Raw genomic sequence first — 19,574 nt, 5'->3', positions numbered from 1 at the left:
TGGTAGATATCAACTGCAGGCCCCCACACCAGCTAGTGATAGGGACCTCACACAGATTCCACACTGCAGAAGAAAACCTTCTTTTTACCTTACAGCATATTTCAGATAGAAGTAGCATGCTATTCACCAATCAAAACCACATACATGTCCAGGATCCAGCCACCTAGCTCTGGATCTGCACGCATGCTGTGCATTTTAATGTCCTCCCCGTATAAAGTTCTGCCCTACAGGCACATGGAAATATTTTATGCTAAACACACACAAAATAAAGACTTCAGGATTAATGCCTGGTAAGGAATATAGCACAGGGAAAAGAAGTCTGTATTATTTTGATCACAGCCTTTATCCATCTATCCATCAGCAAAGGCCAATGGCTAACAGTAGGTACAGATGAAAAAACCCTTAGTTCAGCTGTCCAGAAGTAACATAGCAGCCAGTAAGATCCTCACATCACAAATCAAGGCAAGAAAGACAACTGAGTCCCTTTACAACTAAAGCAGTTTACTGAACTGTATCCTGAGGCTTCATTCCCCAGTTTACCACCAATGTATCTGCCTTGATGCTCCAGTAGTACCATTACTATCTTCGGCTCATGCTAGGCAATGGGCAAAGTGAACAAGACAATTTCAGGACAACTGAAAAATTGAGTTGAGTATCATTAACACACTGACAACACTGCAGGTGAACCACTACACTACACATACCAACAAAGACATCATCACTCTGTAAAAATAATTAGCAATCATTTGCATGTCATAACTAGGGAAACCGCTGATTTCAGATACTGAACTCCTCCCAAGTCTCTCAGTAACCCACTTATAAAGGAAATATTTAGCTTGACTACAGTAAAGCAAATGTAGCAAAGAAAAAGTCATAAATATGGAAGCAGCAGCATGGCACACGTTCCTTCCTCAGTTTTAAAGGCAAAAGTTCAGTTCAGAGCAGTGGCCCAGCAAACTTGCTATCCTGCCTGACATGTTTCAGAAGATGGAAGAAATTTTAGTTTCCATGCATCTGAAACATGGATAAGGAAAATTTCTTATTTTTGTATGTTAAGACTTAGGGATCTATCATTTGCAAAATGATCATTATTCTGCCTGAAGTAACTATGGCCTTTTAAGCTTTCTGCTTTAATGGTATCTTGTTGCACGAAGTTTCAGAAGCTAAGTGTATTCTGTGATAATAACTATTCACTTTTATTATCAGTTGTTATTCTGATGTCTTCCTACTGAACTGAATATCCCTTTCTTATTACGGGAAATATGAATAAAATCAACTTTATTTACCTTGTCATCCACTGCTCTGTAATTCCTTCATACCCATCTCCTCCCTAAACAAGCAAACAGTATTTTACACTTTCTCATTTAAAATGCATTTTGCACTTAATTGTTGTAGTCCCTCATCTGTGAATCCCAGTTATTTTTCCTGAATTCGCTTTAGGAATGGCAACCAGAACTGAAAACAGTTTTTCAAGGGAGGGCATGTAATTAATGCTTACATAATTACATATTATTTCCTACCCTGTTCCTTAAACATGCTAATAATTTTTGCTTGTTGCCTTTAACGCTTGACTTAGAACAGGTATTTCCACTGAGTGTTCCAGAACAAAACTTGTTTTTTTCTTCCCTGAATGATTAATTCAAAGCTTACTACTTCCAGTGGTTAAAATTACTGCTTGTCATGTAATCAGTTATTTGTAAATACTGAACTTCATCTGCCATTGTCTTGCCCAGTTAAAGCCGTAGTTAAATTTCTCTTAGCTTTTCGCATAACAATCAACAAAGGAATACAGACGTATTGACTAATTACCTGAATGTAGGCTCAAGTTTAAGTTTACAGCACACATGTAACTTCACAGTAATTGAACATCTAGACACTTGTAGCCCACATTATACTGAAGGTAACAAGAAGTTACCTCACATCGTAAACATGAGCTGCACAAGCATGTGTTCACATGGATGAACACTACAGAGTGGTTAATCTACTGTAAATTCACACCCCACATTAACTTGCAATAACTTGCTTTTATATTCATTCTTTTGGTAATAATATGCCAGTCATTATGAACCTTCTCCTTTCAAATCTTCAATTTTACACTCCATGTGCATCCTGTATTCTGCGTCTTCAGTTATCCACTTGCTGTATACCAAACTGGCTAGTTTTTCTTTTGTTTGCTTTCTGTCTGTTTGCAATCTGTAACAAAACTTTACCTCTCATCCTACAGATACCTGGCTTGCTTAACACTCCTTGCTCAAAGCTTGTCAAGAACTTTTTTGAAAGTTTGAACAAGTTCCACTAGAAGCTATTTTTCTCATTTCAAAGAATTCTAATAGTTCAAGACATGGGTTGGGTGTTTTGGGTTTTTGGTTTTTTTTCCTGAACTATGTTTATCTGGGTGAACTGAAATTCCATTTTTATTTCAGTTTAACATGCATCTGCTTGTGGAGCAAGACACACTGCTTTAATTTACACGAAACTTTAGGGTCCTTATTACAGATAAGCACATTTCTTGCCTTTCTGTCCTCTGCAACACTTAACCACTGACCGCACCTTTCAGTAGAAACTTTGGCACTTCACTGTTGCATTTCTGAACTGCTAAACATATACCATCCAGCAACACAAGTCTCACAAAACAATTTTTTGCTTAACTTTTCTCATAGGAGCTTAACTTCATTATCTGGAAAGAAAATGTATCTTCTCTGTATCTACTACAGCAAAAAATAATGCAAAAGAAATTCTTTAATCTCTAATGCCCATATCCTCAAAAATTTATTTCTACAGACCTAGACTGTAAATTTTATCAATAGCATATTTAAGGAAATCTGATTTCCTGTGGCATCCCCACGTGTTCCCCTGGCCAATAACAACATCATTCACAAGACTGCTACCTATGATATCCTCAAGATCTTTCCTCCCTGTGTCCCCTTAACTTGGAAGCAAGAAGCAGTAGCACACGTTGCAGCTAGTTCCAGATTAGAAGCCTGTTCACTGCTAATTAATATATGCATTCTGGCTGGTTAGGCAGCAGTCCAAATAGAACAGGTATGTTGAACTCCACTTGATTTTAGCCCTCGACTGAAACACTCTCACAGGCCTTGCATTTCTATGCTCTTAACGTTTTTCATGAAACAGGTAAGAATGTATAATCTTCAAGACTAATTTAGCTGAAACTTTTTGGAATTTGGACAGAGCTCAGATACCTCCTTATTATCCTACTCGGGCATGAACTTAGCAGGTTAATGCTGGATCCTCAAAGGCAAACATTTTCCATAGAGATCTCTGTGTCGCTTGGTCCCAGACTTCCTGAGTAGTTGACTAGAGGAATACCTTGTTAATTCTGAATACTGTGGAGTACTACAGTTAGATGGCAAGTACTGCAAAAATCAGGCAGTGTTTGAAAGATCTCTTATGGAGAGAGGTACATAATTCACACTGTCATAACCTCAAATCAGCTTTACTATTAGGTTCTATGTAATCACAAAAGTTTTGTCAATCTGTGGTTTTCAAGTAAAAAAAAAAAGGAATGAAATTCCTCAGAACTAAAAACTAACATTCATTGTTAACAGCTTTATTTAACAATATTCTCCCTAGCACCTTCACTGTATTTATTAATTTGTAATGCTGAATACTTATCTTTCATAACCTAACTTGTGATTGTCATACTCCTGTGTGTCTTTAAGGTAAAAATCTTTCCTGCACTTACCATTAAAGACAGTTACAGAAGTTACCTAAGCAGCTGATTCTTTTCTAGTCTAAGATAAAATAATACCGCTCCTTTCTCTCTCTATTCTTCTCTCTCTCATTCCTGCAACTGGGCAGTAAGGCATTATACAGCGATGCAGGGGATTAAGTAATGATTCTTATGGATTCTAGGACAATATTTCTATTGTATACCACTGTGAAGGCACCCTTGTTTTCTCCATGTTGTAAGCATAAAGATGCACACTGATGAAATTTTATACAATATAACAAAAAATATTTTTCAAAAACACAAATTAATGAAAGGCAAAATGTTCTCACACACTTTGCAAGAGAGTTTGTGAAGACTGAAAACTAACTGTGCACAAGGCAATGAAACCACACATCACTAAGGCTTTACCTTCCTACCATCTCCACCTCCCATACTGTAAGAACCGTTCCCTTTATGAGTATCACTGAAGTTCCCATCTGGTGTTTCAGAAGTAAATGGAGAGGACTGACAAGACAGAAAGCTGATGTAATCACAAAAATCTTGTTTTGTTAAGATGACAGATTTTAAATATCTTGTTCAAAGCTCGTCAGTTACTTACACTTAAAATTTTCCCTTTGAACATTCTCATTTCAGCAGCCAATTGGCTTAATAAATTGCAATGATTTAATATAGGGGGTACAATACAAGAGTGTAAGAGAGAAAACATGAAGCAAGTGCTCTGGACATGGGTATGAAACAGTGAGCAGCAGCAGGGATTGAAGAGGCACAGAGGTGGACTCCCAACCATAATGGCAACATGATTCCAAGCACAGCTGTTAAGGCTACATTCCTGGGAACCCTGGAGAGCCACTCTCGTACGCTTATACCAGAAGCAATTCTCACAAGAATGGGAAAGGAAAACAAGCTTCCCAGCTGCTCTTGGAAAGAGGTAATGTATTCCCCCAGCCCTAAGACACAGCTGGGCACAACACAGGGAACCAAGGCACAAACAAATGCATTCAACTCTCTTTTCCAAGGGCAAGAACTTTAATGTGAAACACAGTCTACAGCAATAGTAGTATATTCAAAGGTCTCTTTCACACACCACCCTCCAAATCAATAGTTCTAATCTTGCCATTAAACATACTTAAATCCAAATATCAAGTCCATTTCATACCAGCCAGGTACTTTCCAACAAGGTAGACTAACTCCACGTTTCTGGAGTGGCTTTAAACAATTGTACTTTTTTTATTATTTAGGTAAGTGATATTCTCTTCCAGAGGTCATCTTCATGCCAATTTATTTCAGAATGCTTTTACTTTAAAAAGGACTATTGTATTTCAAGCTGCTTAAACAGAGGACTGAAAAGGGGGAAAATAACAATTCACAGTCTTCTGTCTAAAAATGCATAGGAAAGTAGTGCCCTGTTTACCTAAACCCTCATACAAGCCTCATCTCTAACCTTCTCTCTGTTTTCAATCCCTTGCTTCTCCTGTCCCAAAGCCACGAGGGTTTCATAACCCAGAGTCCCCAAACACTCCCATCCTAAGTCTTTCTACCTTTCAATCCATAGCAATGGTCTTTGGCTTCTCAATTCTCTCCAGCCTTTTACTAAATCCTCCCCCACGTTTCTCCATCTCTTCTGCCCCTGTCTTCCTTCCTCCTGGTTCACACCAATTCCTTATCTGCCCAAATCTATAACCATGCAGCGCTCCCAACAGATTCACCAGTATCTACCCTTCCACAAATCACTTTCCAAACTGCCAGTCTATTCTGTAATGCCTGCACTTCTATTCATTCAATCCCCCTGCTTCAAATCCACATCCGTACCTATCGCTCAATGCCAGGCATCTTGGTTCAAGGTCCCTCAACAATAAGCGCAACCCTTGCTTGGCTCGTCCAGTTTTGCCTGTACAGACACTTGCTGCCATATTATTATGCTTTTATTGTATGCTGGTACCTCTTATCACCCTTCATTGTCATGGCATCCTTGTCTTCCCGCAGAACTAAAACCCTTGGTACTTGTTGTAAGACAGGCTTTAAAAGCCAGACTGGATCAAAAAAGTAATCAGAATGACTCTTAGATGACACAAGAGTAGAATGTGTCCAGGACAAAAAAAAAAAAAAAAAAAAAAAAAAAAAGCACAAGCAGTAGCCATATGCTTTAGCTATGCTCCCCTTCGGGCCTTGCAGTTACATCTGAACCTTCCAAAACACTGCTGTTTCAGGTATGATTAAAATAATAATAATAGTCTCAGCTTCGAAATTACTACGTGCCATAAATTCATTACTGAAGAACCAGATTGCCTTAAAAGAAGAACTGTCCTCAACTAAACAATCCAAATTTTCATACTAAGCAAGGTTCAGATTTCATCTCTCCAAAGGGATTATTGCAGTAACACAGTCTGGAGAATCACAGTAGAGAGATGTCGTCTAGAACTGACTTGACACAAGCTCAGGAAGGAAATTCATTGTCAGACAGAGCTCCAGCTCTAAACTTTTCATTGACTTGTGAACTCCTCTCTACACAGACCTTTTTCATGATGACAGAAGACCACCAAGACACAACCCAACCCGTATTTCTATATTTCACTACAGAAGCAAAGCCTGCACAAACACCATGTAGCTGAATACACAATATTTCAAGTTCATGCAGAAAATATACTTTGTCTGCTAGGAGGTGAGGTCTTTATTGTTTGCTTGTCACAAAAAAGGGGACTGGCACCTTCATTCTCCTTCTACACATTTCTCACCTCTTCTGTGGGAAAGTATCTTGGGAGAACTCAGAAGCAAAAAGCAATGCAGACACATTTGCCATGACCAACACATTTCCAGAGCTACCACTGCTCTTCATAGTCACTTTCAGATCTGAGTATAGCTACACAATTGACTGACTAGTGGCTAAACAGGTTTCAGCCTCCACCATCTATGCTTACCAGAGTATGCTCCTTTGGCCCCCAACACAGCTGTGCTCAAGAAGCTACACAGCCCTTCCCATGTAGGTCTTTGTGGATTCCTCTTTGGATTCCCCCTTCCACACTTCCTATTTTAACTCGCAGTAACTAGCTATAATAGGAATATAAAGTTTAAAAATCATCTAATAGCTATATAAATGGCAGCAAGAGGACAACTTGGGTTCTCTAGACAGACTTAAGAAACCACAGCAGTTGGAGCTGAGTGGGAGATGAGTGGTTTTAGGCAGAAAGTCTATCAATTTATTTTTAAAAGTTCTTTTCTGAAAAGACTGAAATGAAACAGATACATTTCAATTTTTTTCCCCAAATATTTGTTTAGATATTAATTTTCATCCAAGGAGGCAATTTCCATCATATATTTGGCTTTCAACAAATTAGCATTTCCTGAATGAAGATGTTTCACTACCAGATTTTTTTTGAACAGTTTTACTGCCAAAGTTCAGCTTAAAAAAGCTGAATTCCATTTTCATTAAGAGGACCAGACTGACAGCTCTGAATATTACTGGACAAGCAAACAAGCTTCTCCTGATGTTCCCCATATCACTTCAGGCTTTGAAAAATCAAATTCGCTAAGGAAGGTCTGGCCTGATACAAGATCAGGCCTCAGCATCACTGGTACATTCAGTGCTCACATTCCCTGCTGAGTCCATAAACACGAAGGCGCTTTGTTTTTGTGACTTATCCTTTAAAGTTCCAAGACATATCTGCAAAGACCAGAGTGCCTGTGTTAGTTTTGGAACCGCCCAGACTGAATCAAAACCTTGAACTAGATATAGAAGGGTCCAAAAAATCTATTCAGCTTCCCAGAGTTATAAATGCACCCCACCTTTTGAAGAAGACATATTGCCAATCATCTAACCAGATATTCAAATTCCAAACATATAACAATAAAATTGAAAGAAACAAAAAGAAGCAAGAGCAGCAGCTATTAAACATGCCTCAGAAAACTTAGCAAAACATCAGTGTTAAAACAGTACTTCCAAAATCAAAGTATCAGAGCAAAGATACTTCACCTGTTTGTCCCTACCAAGTAAATAGGGAAAAAAATAATTTACAAGACAAAATGCCTATACTGGAGAACTTCCAGTTGGCAGCTTAATTAACTGAGAAGCGTCCAACTTTAACACCTTGGATGAACACAGCTATAGCATATTACAAAGAAAAATTGACTACATATGTAGCCATTTAGGACATAACTCAAAAAGAAGTATGAAACTAAGTGGAATTTTACCAGAAGCCAATGTAAATTTGATCTATGCCACCATGCTTAGCAAAAGGATTATCATATTTCATGCTAGTAAGTACTTCATTATGTCTTTACAATGTTATTGGAATATAGAATTTACACGAGAATCCATTCTGCAGACTTTCATTCCCAGGACTGTGATGACACACTGGAGGAATGAGGAAGCAAATCACATGGAAGCACAAATCTGAGAAGACTTAGGTTTATTGTTTAATAAGACCAAGCATGGATTTGGTTTTTCATAACATATTTTCTAATCCTCTGCCCAGTCTCCCTTTCTTCTATAAAATGACTTTAGCAACATTCTTGTCATCTCACAGAGTATCAAAATTTTGGTCGCTGTAAACACTGCAAAAAAACAATGTGACAGAAATAAATTTTAATGAGATTTACACCTACTAGCATGTCTCAGTCCAGCCCAGTGCTGACACAGAAGCCTGTGACAGACTGTTCTGTTGTCACAGCAACTCCAGCTTTACTGCTTACATACCTGCTGTGTAAGGAGACTGATGTGGCTTGGTGGGGAATACTGACAGGCTGCTTGCTTTTCTGCCAGCTGCTGCAGTTCTGCTGCTACCACACCGGGCCTATAACGTTTGCCCTGGGAAGCAGGTTCTTCTGCATCTTTGTGCATCCTGGCTGAGCCCACACGCTGCCCACTTGGACTGCGATGGCACAAACCTACCAAACAAACATTTGGATACGCTTAGTGAGCAGTATGGCAGACTCTCTCAGCCTGCTGATCATAGAGATCCAAAAGCAGAATCACAGAATCACAGAATCACAGAATAGTAGGGGTTGGAAGGGACCTCTGTGGGTCATCTAGTCCAACCCCCCCGCCGAAGCAGGGTCACCTACAGCAGGCTGCACAGGACCTTGTCCAGGCGGGTCTTGAATATCTCCAGAGAAGGAGACTCCACAACCTCCCTGGGCAGCCTGTTCCAGGGCTCCGTCACCCTCAGAGAGAAGAAGTTCCTCCTCATGTTCAGACGGAACTTCCTGTGCCTCAGTTTGTGCCCATTACCCCTTGTCCTGTCACTGGGCACCACTGAAAAGAGCTTGGCCCCATCCTCCTGACACCCACCCTTCAGATATTTGTAGGCATTTATAAGGTCCCCTCGCAGCCTTCTCTTTTTCAGGCTGAACAAGCCCAGTTCCCTCAACCTCTCCTCGTAGTGGAGATGCTCCAGTCCCCTCACCATCCTTGTAGCCCTCCGCTGGACTCTCAAAAGCAGATATGATACTTTCTGCAGATTTTAGGGCAAATACAGCCTTCTGTTCTGCATGGTTGTTGCCTATTTGAGCTCTCGTCAATTCCAAACCCGTATTCTCGTTATCATAATATATCTAATGGCACCCAATTCCACAGAATATTGGCTGCTGTTACCTAAGTTAAATCTATAACATTTTTCATTAAAAACAGAATCACAGAATGGTAGGGGTTGGGGTTGGAAGGGACCTTTGTGGGTCATCTAGTCCAACCCTCCTGCCGAAGCAGGGTCACCTACAGCAGGCTACACAGGACCTTGTCCAGGTGGGTCTTGAAATTCATCTCCAGAGGAGACTACACAGCCTCCCTGGGTAGCCTGTTCCAGTGCTCCACCACCCTCAGAGGGAAGAAGTTCTTCCTCATGTTCAGACGGAACTTCCTGTGCTTCAGTTTGTGCCCATTGCCCCTTGTCCTTTCACTGGGCACCACTGAAAAGAGCTTGGCCCCATCCTCCTGACACCCACCCTTCAGATATTTATAAGCATATATTAGGTCCCCTCGCAGCCTTCTCTTCTTCAGGCTGAACAAGCCCAGCTCCCTCAGCCTCTCCTCGTAGGAGAGATGTTCCAGTCCCCTCACCATCCTTGTAGCCCTCCGCTGGACTCTCTCCAGTAGCTCCTCATCTTTCTTGAAGTGGGGAGCCCAGAACTGGACACAGTACTCCAGATGAGGCCTCACCAGGGCAGTGTAGAGGGGGAAGGAGAACCTCCCTCGACCTACTGACCACACTCCTCCTAATGCACCCCAAGATGCCATTGGCCTTCTTGGCAGCCAGGGCACACTGCTGGCTCATGGTTAACCTGTCGTCCACCAGGACACCCAGGTCCCTCTCCACAGAGCTGCTCTCCAGCAGGTCCACCCCAAGCCTGTATTGATGCATGGGGTTGTTCCTCCCCAGGTGCAGGACCCTGCATTTGCCTTTGTTGAATCTCATCAGGTTCCTCTCTGCCCAACTTTCCAGCCTATCCAGGTCACGCTCAATGGCAGCACAGCCTTCTGGTGTATCCACCACACCTCCCAGTTTGGTGTCATCAGCAAACTTGCTGAGGGTACATTCTAACTCTTCATCCAGGTCACTGATGAAGAAGTTAAACAAGACTGGGCCCAGTACAGAAACAAATAGAGCCCTTTAAATAAGCATCTCACTTGGGAAGTCAGATTTATTTTAATGCTAGAAAGGTTGTCTATATATACAGCAACCTAGTGAACACGTGCTGACCCTTGACGTACAACCCACAGCAAATATATTCCATCATTTATATATATATATATATATAATTAGGACCACAGGTGTTAGCCTGTGTGTGTTCCCAAAACTTTCCTAACAGATTACATTCTGCATCCATAAATTCCCACAGTTTATTCTACCCTTAAGACTCCTTACACTCTAAAGTTGCATTGCTCAACTATATTCTACCCCACAACAGTAAATAAGAGGTCTCTACATCTTATTTTTAAGATACTCTTAGATAAGGTAGTGCTGAAAGGTCCTAAAGAATGAGATACAGTAATGATTCATTCAGATATATCTTTTTTGTAAGTCTTGACATGCCTTTAAGTATTCAACAATTATGAGGTTTCATTAAAATATTTCTCTGCATGAGAGAGAAACACAGAACTAAGAACAGCACATAGACTGAGACAGGACTTCTGCTAACCAAAACTACATTAAAATCACTAAAGATAAACACGAGATCAAGCAAAAATATACAATAATTCATTTCCCAGCTCTTTTCAAATAAGCTAAAAGGCTGAGTTCAAAGCTCAGGCCTAAGGGGCTTGCTCCCTACAACTACCTGAAAGGAGGTTGTAGTGAGGTAGGTGTCGGTCTCCCAGGTAATAAGGGATAGTATAAGAAGAAACAGTCTCAAGTTGTGCCAGGGGAAGTTTAGATTGGGTATTACAAAAAACTTTCTTCACTGAAAGAGCCATCAAGCACTGGAACAAGCTGCTCAGGGAAGTGGTTGAGTCACCATCCCCGGATGTACTTAGAAGATGTATACATGTGATGCCTAGGAACATGGTTTAGTAATGGACTTTGTAGTGTTAGGTTAATGACTGTTAAGAGTCTTTTCCAACCCAAATGATTCTATGATTCCCTGTACATCTGCTCAATAAAAGGGCATCTTTGGCAAACAGGCGCTGCTTCCTGCACTCCTCCTTCCTGTGAGAAATATAGCATCATTCAACAAGACTCATAATTCTGGAAATGTAAAATTTCTACCTACTCCAGAACAGAGATGACACAATCTCTGTACTGAACTAGCAGGTTATTATGCATCCCTGAACACTCACCTGCTTTTGCAGAGCATGATCGGGACAATCTTTGGCTGTAGATCTGAGCAGCTCTCTGAAAAGATGAGAATGGGCCAATGGTGTAGCTAGCAGAATTACAACGATGTAACCCTGCAAGGCTAGCAGCCTCACTGGACACTGGGTTTGTGAAGACAGCAAAGCTGTCTGGAGCTGTGCTCTGCGAGGAGGATGGTGGGGATAGCGACTGAATCAGCCTGGGACCAACTGGAGCAGCCAGCAGTGAATGTTGACCAGGCACCTGTGAATTTTCAGAGGCTGCAGGTTGAGATGGTATCCAGGAACTGGGACATCTCCGAAACGTGGCACCAGAAACAGAGGAAGAAGCACTAGGAGGGCCGCATGGAGGTAATTTCACTTCAGCGTTTAAGGAGAAGGTGGGTCTTTCTGGAACTACACAAAGATAATGAGCACACTACATGAGAAAAAAACTGCTTTTCAGGTCCTTTGGATAGTATCAACACACCAAAGATGCCTCTACTCAGACACACTGAAGCCAAAATGGTCTCATCTACCAGCAAAGACAAGAGGCAGCTCTATATGATGCATACCCTCTTTCAAAGCTTGCCATATCTAGATTTTCACCCACAGAAGAGCAGCTAACTCTTTCATACTGCTCACTCTACAGTATATTCTTTTATGTTTCAAAGAGAAACCTGCAGAATCTTCCCCAAAATCAGGCATTTGAATCTTTCAGTTTGAACCTAAGGGTTTCAACCTTTGTTTAAAATAGTATATGCATTCATTAGTTTTTTTCTTGATGATGACTTCAGCCAGTTCACTTACAGTTTGATTTAACTTCTTTGGGTTTATAGCCTTTTAATGCTCCTTCTGCAGACAGATCTGCAACTGAACTTTTGGGCTGATCACCTTTTGTTTTTTTCACCACCTCAGGATGCTCTAGAACAAAATCAAGGAGTTAGGAAGTAGAACAATGCAAACTGTGATATCATTAAAACAGGACTGAAGAATTTAAACCTCGTTCCAATTGCCTTTCTTGCTAGTATTTACTGTAGACCATGCAACTCTATTGATCACAATTGTGCTGCCATGGACTACTGGATATGTATGGCTGGTACCGCACTTCCTTCCACAGAATGTCTAACTAGACTCAAATGTACAGAAAGCCCTCCACTGTGCATGTTCGCTGTAGGCAGCACAATTTAACAGGCCTTGATTTCTCTAATCCCTTACTTTGATTTTGGGATTCTCTGTTCATTTCCAATCTTGGTGCCTTCAGTTTGCACATTGTCATCTCAGCCATGAGCCACCATATGTAGCTCCTTATAAATGCTAGTCCAGATTCATCCTATTTCATTTCAGGCAGAACATAGGAGTGCATTTACTTTAGTCTCCAGAGTCAGTTAAAAAAAACACAAACAAAACACAACCTCAAGAAACCTGAATAATATTCTGGAGGGGTTGTTCTCTTTCCATAGATTGAAGTTTAACTGGACTTGTTTACGTAACAATCTTGGAACTGCCTGCAACACTTACCCCCTTGAGGCTGTTTCTCTGACTGGTTACTGGCATTGCTGGGTTTTATGCTTGTGGAGTTTGCTCCTAGGAAGATGCTCGCTGACTTGTTCTTGTGTGTGTAAAATGTCAGCACTTCCTCCAGGTCACTTTCACTACAATAAGGAGAGAAGAAAGGATGTGAGGATTCTAAGCTTTTCTGCCTTCATGTAACAATCAAAGCCAAGAAACAGTAAGTAGACTGAAGACGGGAGTGGGAAAAAAAGGTGAGGCCAGACAAGCTAATGATTTGCACAGTTCTGCAGGGTAAGAGCAGAAGGAAAGGAACATGCCTTGGTTAAACCAGAGATTCCCACTGAAATCCCATTTTCTTATGCAGTAGAAAATTCAAGGCATTCAGGAGCTTTCCCACCATACATAAAGAGCAAGTGAAAACTCCAAATACATTTCTGGAGAGATCAGTTCAACAGGAAAGATTTAGTTCACAGCTAAATTTGTGAATCTTCCCCAGGTGCTCTCTACAACAAGCAGCTATCATGTTCCTGAGAAAACTCAGCTCAGCCTCTGTTTTATAATCATTATTAGTAGTTTCAGTTCAGCAGTGTGAAGAAAAGAGGAAAGAGGAGCGAAGAGCTTGTTAATTAGCCAAAACTGCAGGATAAACAAAAAGAACAGTCAATATTTTTGCCAATCTCACAAAACTTGTAAAGAAAATGAGGAATGTATGCAAGAAGAGAGTTTAACTGCCCCAATGTCCTAAGCATCTCCGGGTCCCAAACCAGTATCAGTTACTTGGCCACTCATATTATAGCTTGTGCAAGCTGTAATTCTAATTGTTTTGATATTTAACATGCTGTCCTTTTGCTTTATAGTGTTGCCTCAGTGAGTGGGTATATGGCAAAGCAAACACCAAAAGCAAGAAGTATAGTGCCAGTAACACTGTAAGAAAATGCAACGCAGCAATGTAAGTTTTCATGACAGCAGTTATAATCCTTCAAAATGTCCTCAGCGTATCACACTTCTACTAGTCTTAGCTAGCCTAAGCACTGGTAAAGCTGATCCCACTGGAGCCTGGACCTTCAGGGCATGCTGCAAAGTTCACCTTTTCTGCCAAACCAATGAGAATAGAGGTGAAGAGGTAATGTAAGAATGAGAAGTTGTTAGTGGAAAGGTGCTTTAAGCTTTTAAGTGAATATAGCAGTGTAAGTATCTACTTCTACTTTATACACTGAGGATATTTAGAAGCAATGGTTGTAGTGTATGTGTAACTCACTACAATGCCATCCATGTGATACTTGTTTTGGTTTCGGCTGCCGCCGGCAACAAAAGCGCCACGCGGCCGCCCCTCTCCCCGCCACGGTGCGGAGGAGAATGGAAAGAAACAGGCAGAAACTGGTGGGTCGGGATAAGGGCAGTTTAACAGAACAGCAAACAAAGGGAACAGCAACAACAACGATACAGAAAAGGGGATTACACAGAACAAACCACACAACCCCACAGAGCCGTTCTCCCGGACAGGACCGGAGCTGTGCCCTCCCGAGCCGCTAGTGAGTTCCCGCCGCGCCGCCCCCCCCCCCCCCCCCGGAACCCAGCATGACCGCACATGGTATGGAATACCCGGCTCTGTTTGGCCAGGTTGGGGTTGGGTCAGCCCACCCGGCTGTGCCCCTTCCTGGATTCTGGTGAAATTTAACCCTGTCCTGGCCGAACCCAGGACAATACTCAAGTTAGAGAGTCAATGAGACAATCATAATTATTAAGTGGCTACATTTATTACCTGTTTTCTCCAGTGTTGCATTCACTGTACTGCAGAACAAACACTCAAAGTGGAAACCTATCCCCTTTGCTTGGCTCCACATGACTAGCTCACTGATTTAAGTTCCAAGCACAGCACAGAGTAGTGCCAGATATCAGTTTTCAAACATACCTGATACTTCATAAGAAGCAGAAAGATAATCACTAGAAATTGTCTTATGTTTGGCAAGCTGGCTTTTACTGTTCTTTATCACTCAGGCAGATGATCCAGCAAAAGTCTCCAGCCCCAGCCTAGACTGTGCATCAGGCCACAATGGCATGATAGCCAATAACATGGAAACAGAAGAGTACGCCACTGTGCCCCACACAGCCATTGCTTAGCATTTCTGGCAAAAAGAAAAATGACCTGCTCTAGGAGGTAACAGTCATTTCAGTGGCCAGAGATGTCAGAGAAGCAAGACCATGCCACAGGCCCATGTAATCTGCATTTCTAATGACAGGAATAGATGCTATGATATGTGGTAGTCAGACATCTTGGTACCGTCCTTTTATAGAACTCTATCTGAACGGCAGTGAGATTTTTCTTGGAGCCTGTAAATCTGTTGCAGTAATTACTCCATCAATTATATTAACAAAATGTAAAATTCATTGTTTTCATGAGAATGTAGCATCAAAAGAGACTGTGAAGCCTCCCGAACTCAGCTAAGAAGCCTCAGCTATCACCCACTTCTAATCAGTCACTAAGAGTGCTATTCAAACTAAAAAAGAAAGAACAGTTTTGTAACTGATCATGAAAAAGAGACAGTACCTGTCAACCTTCCCAAAGAAGATAAAAGGGCATTAAAAAGGCAGGTGAACTCTACCTGTCCAGATACTGACAGGGGTCCTTGCCCAAGTAGGCATGTCATATATGGGTCAAATAAAGCAATCAAAAGGAATTGGGTTTTGTTCTCAAGAATCAGAGACTTTGAGGACATAAATTTAGTTCACTGAATAATTTCAGACCTCTCCCATAGTCAGATAGCTATAACACCATTGTTTTTCATACAGCGCTACAGGCCATAAAAGAGTATTTACCTATTTTCAAAATACATTTCCTACCAGACTCTTGTAAGTTTAAGGCAGATAAAGTTCAGAGCATGCAGTTAGAAAATGATGCTTTTTTACTGTGAAAGTAATTGCTTGCACTGAACTGCCTTTGCAAGCCAAACAAGAGGCTAGCATGAAGACAGGGAGTCTAAGACCCTTCGTTTCTCATCTCAGGAAGTCCAGACCTGGAGAGTTCCTGAAGAGAGGCAGCACGCATGAGATTTGTTTCTGAGAGCAGAAATTTGAGAGCCAGAGCCACAACAACTGTTCAACCACAGCAGCTAAAGGCCATCTGAGCAGCAGCTCTAGTTTCATTCTCCCCCCAAAGTACTGCCGCATTTGCTCCAGTGTCACAGGAAAGCAGACCATTAGCTCACCAGCATCAGTTTGAAATTTACACAGACAAGCCAACCACTGTTGCCCTTTGGGAATCTACTTAATGGTGAAAACATCTATTCTATGTCCCTCTCTATGCACCAGATGCCGCTGCTACAAGTGTTCGGTTGCTAGAAGGGGGAAAAGAGAAAAGACAAGTTCTCTGTACTCCAGCAGGAGCGGGTGCTATGGTCAATAAAGGTATATAGAGGCCTTTTTATCAATCAGATTATCTTTAGAACAATCCCGTCACCTTCAGGGCTGGGAGACTCTTTATCAAAGGGAATAAAATCCATTCCTACCTTGCTCTGGTAATAAAGTTCTGAAAACCTTCAGGATTCACTCCCTCCTCCTCTTCCTGCTTCTTTTTTGATCGCTTCTGAACCATCTGCTCCGTTTCCTGTTAATAAGCAGTATCACTAAGTGTCTCTATATAGTTACTTTATGTTCCATGGCACAGCTACAGCTCCGAGAAGACAAAAAAAATTCCATGGGATCTAAGAAAAAAGAATGTCAACTCCAAAGAGCCAGACTATAAGTATTTCACTATGTGCAACAGAATGGATAAGCATAGAGAGCCCCAGAGACAGCATGCTAAGCATATACTAAACTACTCATTCCTCCACCTGACATAACTTATTAGAATTGATTTGCTGAGAAGAGGTCAAGTCTTTCACAAATATCTGCTGCTCCTTCAAACATAATCTTTGCTGGGACACAAGGAAGTTGGGAGGGAGGGTAAAACAATTCTTTACAGATATTAGGTCCCCTCTCTACTTTTGCTGTTTCTGTCACAGAGTTCCCAAAATAGCTTTTATTTGAGCCTCTGTCCCAAAATGAGATAATCAGGAAAAGGAGAACAAAAATATACAATTATATTAAAGAAACTCAATCAAGGGGGTCTGCTGAGGGCATCCACATTTCCTGCTGTAAACTAGGAGTTCTCCTCTTGAGTTAATTTCTTTTGTCATGCAGCAAATTGCCAAGGGCTTATCTACATACCAAAAATCTACTGCTTTAGCAAAAGCAAAGAAAGTAAAACAGTACAGCCTGTGGCAAATATGCATTTATACACTAAAATACACTGGAATAAATGGTAAGCCTTTGAGTGTGAGAACAGGAGCAAGCTTTAAGATATAACTGCTCTTTCTTTTTTTACACCAGTAGAACTTGTTGACAACTAGAGGTTGAATTGACACATTTTCACTAATTAAAAGAAAAAACCAAACAAAAAACCCTACAAGGCCTGTCTGAAATACCAGTACCAGCATACAACCTTTATCTGACCAGACTTGACCTCCACTTCATTGCTTCCTATTGGTACTCTGAGCATTTCCACGATGAAAGGTCAGACACATCATTTGAAACATAATTTAAGAGGGGGAAGAAAAAGACACTCTGGGATCACAGAATCACAGAATGGTAGGGGTTGGAAGGGCCCTCTGTGGGTCATCTAGTCCAACCCACCTGCCGAAGCAGGGTCACCTACAGCAGGCTACACAGGACCTTGTCCAGGTGGGTCTTGAATATCTCGAGAGAAGGAGACTCCACCACCTCCCTGGGCAGCCTGTTCCAGGGCTCCATCACCCTCAGAGGGAAGAAGTTGTTCCTCATATTCAGACGGAACTTCCTGTGCTTCAGTTTGTGCCCATTGCCCCTTGTCCTGTCGCTGGGCACCACTGAAAAGAGCTTGGCCCCATCCTCCTGACACCCACCCTTCAGATATTTATAAGCATATATTAGGTCCCCTCGCAGCCTTCTCTTCTTCAGGCTGAACAAGCCCAGCTCCCTCAGCCTCTCCTCGTAGGAGAGATGTTCCAGTCCCCTCACCATCCTTGTAGCCCTCCGCTGGACTCTCTCCAGTAGCTCCTCATCTTTCTTGAAGTGGGGAGCCCAGAACTGGACACAGTACTCCAGATGAGGCCTCACCAGGGCAGTGTAGAGGGGGAAGGAGAACCTCCCTCGACCTACTGACCACACTCCTCCTAATGCACCCCAAGATGCCATTGGCCTTCTTGGCAGCCAGGGCACACTGCTGGCTCATGGTTAACCTGTCGTCCACCAGGACACCCAGGTCCCTCTCCACAGAGCTGCTCTCCAGCAGGTCTGCCCCAAGCCTGTATTGATGCATGGGGTTGTTCCTCCCCAGGTGCAAGACCCTGCATTTGCCCTTGTTGAACCTCATCAGGTTCCTCTCTGCCCAACCTTCCAGCCTGTCCAGGTCACGCTCAATGGCAGCACAGCCTGCTGGTGTGTCTACCACACCTCCCAGTTTGGTGTCATCAGCAAACTTGCTGAGGGTACATTCTAACTCTTCATCCAGGTCGTTGATGAAGAAGTTAAACAAGGCTGGGCCCAGTACTGACCCCTAGGGGAACCCCGCTAGTTACCAGCCTCCAACTAGACTCAGCGCCGCTGATGACAGCCCTCTGAGTTCTGCCATTCAGCCAGTTCTCAATCCACCTCACCGACCACTCATCCAGCCCACACTTCCTGAGCTTCCCTAGGAGGGTGTTATGCGAGACTGTGTCGAAAGCCTTGCTGAAGTCTAGGTAGACAACATCCACGGCTCTCCCTTCATCTACCCAGCCAGTCATGTCATCGTAGAAAGCTATCAGATTGGTCAGGCATGATTTCCCCTTGGTGAATCCATGCTGACTACTCCCGATAACCTTCTTTTCCTCCACTTGCTTCATGATGGCCTCCAGGATAAGCTGCTCCATCACCTTTCCCGGGATGGAGGTGAGGCTGACCGGCCTGTAGTTCCCTGGGTCCTCCTTCTTGCCCTTTTTGAAGATTGGAGTGACATTGGCCTTTCTCCAGTCCTCGGGCACCTCTCCTGTCCTCCAGGACCTCTCAAAGATGATGGAGAGTGGCTCAGCAATGACATCCACCAGCTCCCTCAGTACTCGTGGGTGCATTCCATCGGGGCCCATGGATTTGTGGACATTTAGATCACTTAAGCGATCCCTCACACAGTCCTCCTCGACCAAGGAAAAGTCATCCTCTCTGTGGGCTTCTTCTCTTACCTCCAGGGCCTGGGATTCCTAAGGGCCAGTCTTGGCACTGAAGACTGAAGCAAAGAAGGCATTCAGTAGCTCTGCCTTCTCTGCATCCTCCGTCACCAGGACACCCACCTCATTCAGCAGCAGCCCCACATTGTCCCTAGTCTTCCTTTTGCTGCTGATGTAGTTGAAGAAGCCCTTGTTGTTTTTGACATCCCTTGCCAGCTTCAATTCCAGGTGGGCTTTGGCCTTCCTCGTCGCATCCCTGCACGCTCTGACCACATTCCTGTACTCTTCCCAAGTGGCCTGCCCCTCTTTCCACATTCCATGGACCTTTCTCTTCCACCTTATCTCAGCTAGAAGCTCCTTGTTCAACCATGCAGGTCTCCTGCCTCCTTTG

The 19,574-nt window shown here is 42.5% G+C and overlaps 1 protein-coding gene across 5 annotated transcripts in view; it reads right to left on the bottom strand.

Annotated features, from left to right (window-relative positions):
* TTLL5 (tubulin tyrosine ligase like 5) overlaps positions 1–19,574 on the bottom strand; it is a 150,530-nt gene that overhangs the window by 71,503 nt on the left and 59,453 nt on the right. For all 5 annotated transcript variants that reach the window (XM_075425856.1, XM_075425855.1, XM_075425858.1 and 2 more), the window contains 5 exons: positions 16,472–16,569; positions 12,972–13,105; positions 12,261–12,374; positions 11,457–11,867; positions 8,382–8,572 (listed from right to left, as the gene is read on the bottom strand). In XM_075425856.1, the coding sequence (XP_075281971.1) occupies positions 8,382–8,572; positions 11,457–11,867; positions 12,261–12,374; positions 12,972–13,105; positions 16,472–16,569 (948 nt within the window). The remainder of the gene's footprint in view (positions 1–8,381; positions 8,573–11,456; positions 11,868–12,260; positions 12,375–12,971; positions 13,106–16,471; positions 16,570–19,574) is intronic.

This window comes from Opisthocomus hoazin, chromosome 7, assembly GCF_030867145.1.
Source record: "Opisthocomus hoazin isolate bOpiHoa1 chromosome 7, bOpiHoa1.hap1, whole genome shotgun sequence".
In the NCBI taxonomy this organism is placed as follows: Eukaryota; Metazoa; Chordata; class Aves; order Opisthocomiformes; family Opisthocomidae; genus Opisthocomus; species Opisthocomus hoazin.
Note: the sequence above shows the minus strand (reverse complement) of the source record. Positions and strands in the feature narration are given on the sequence as shown.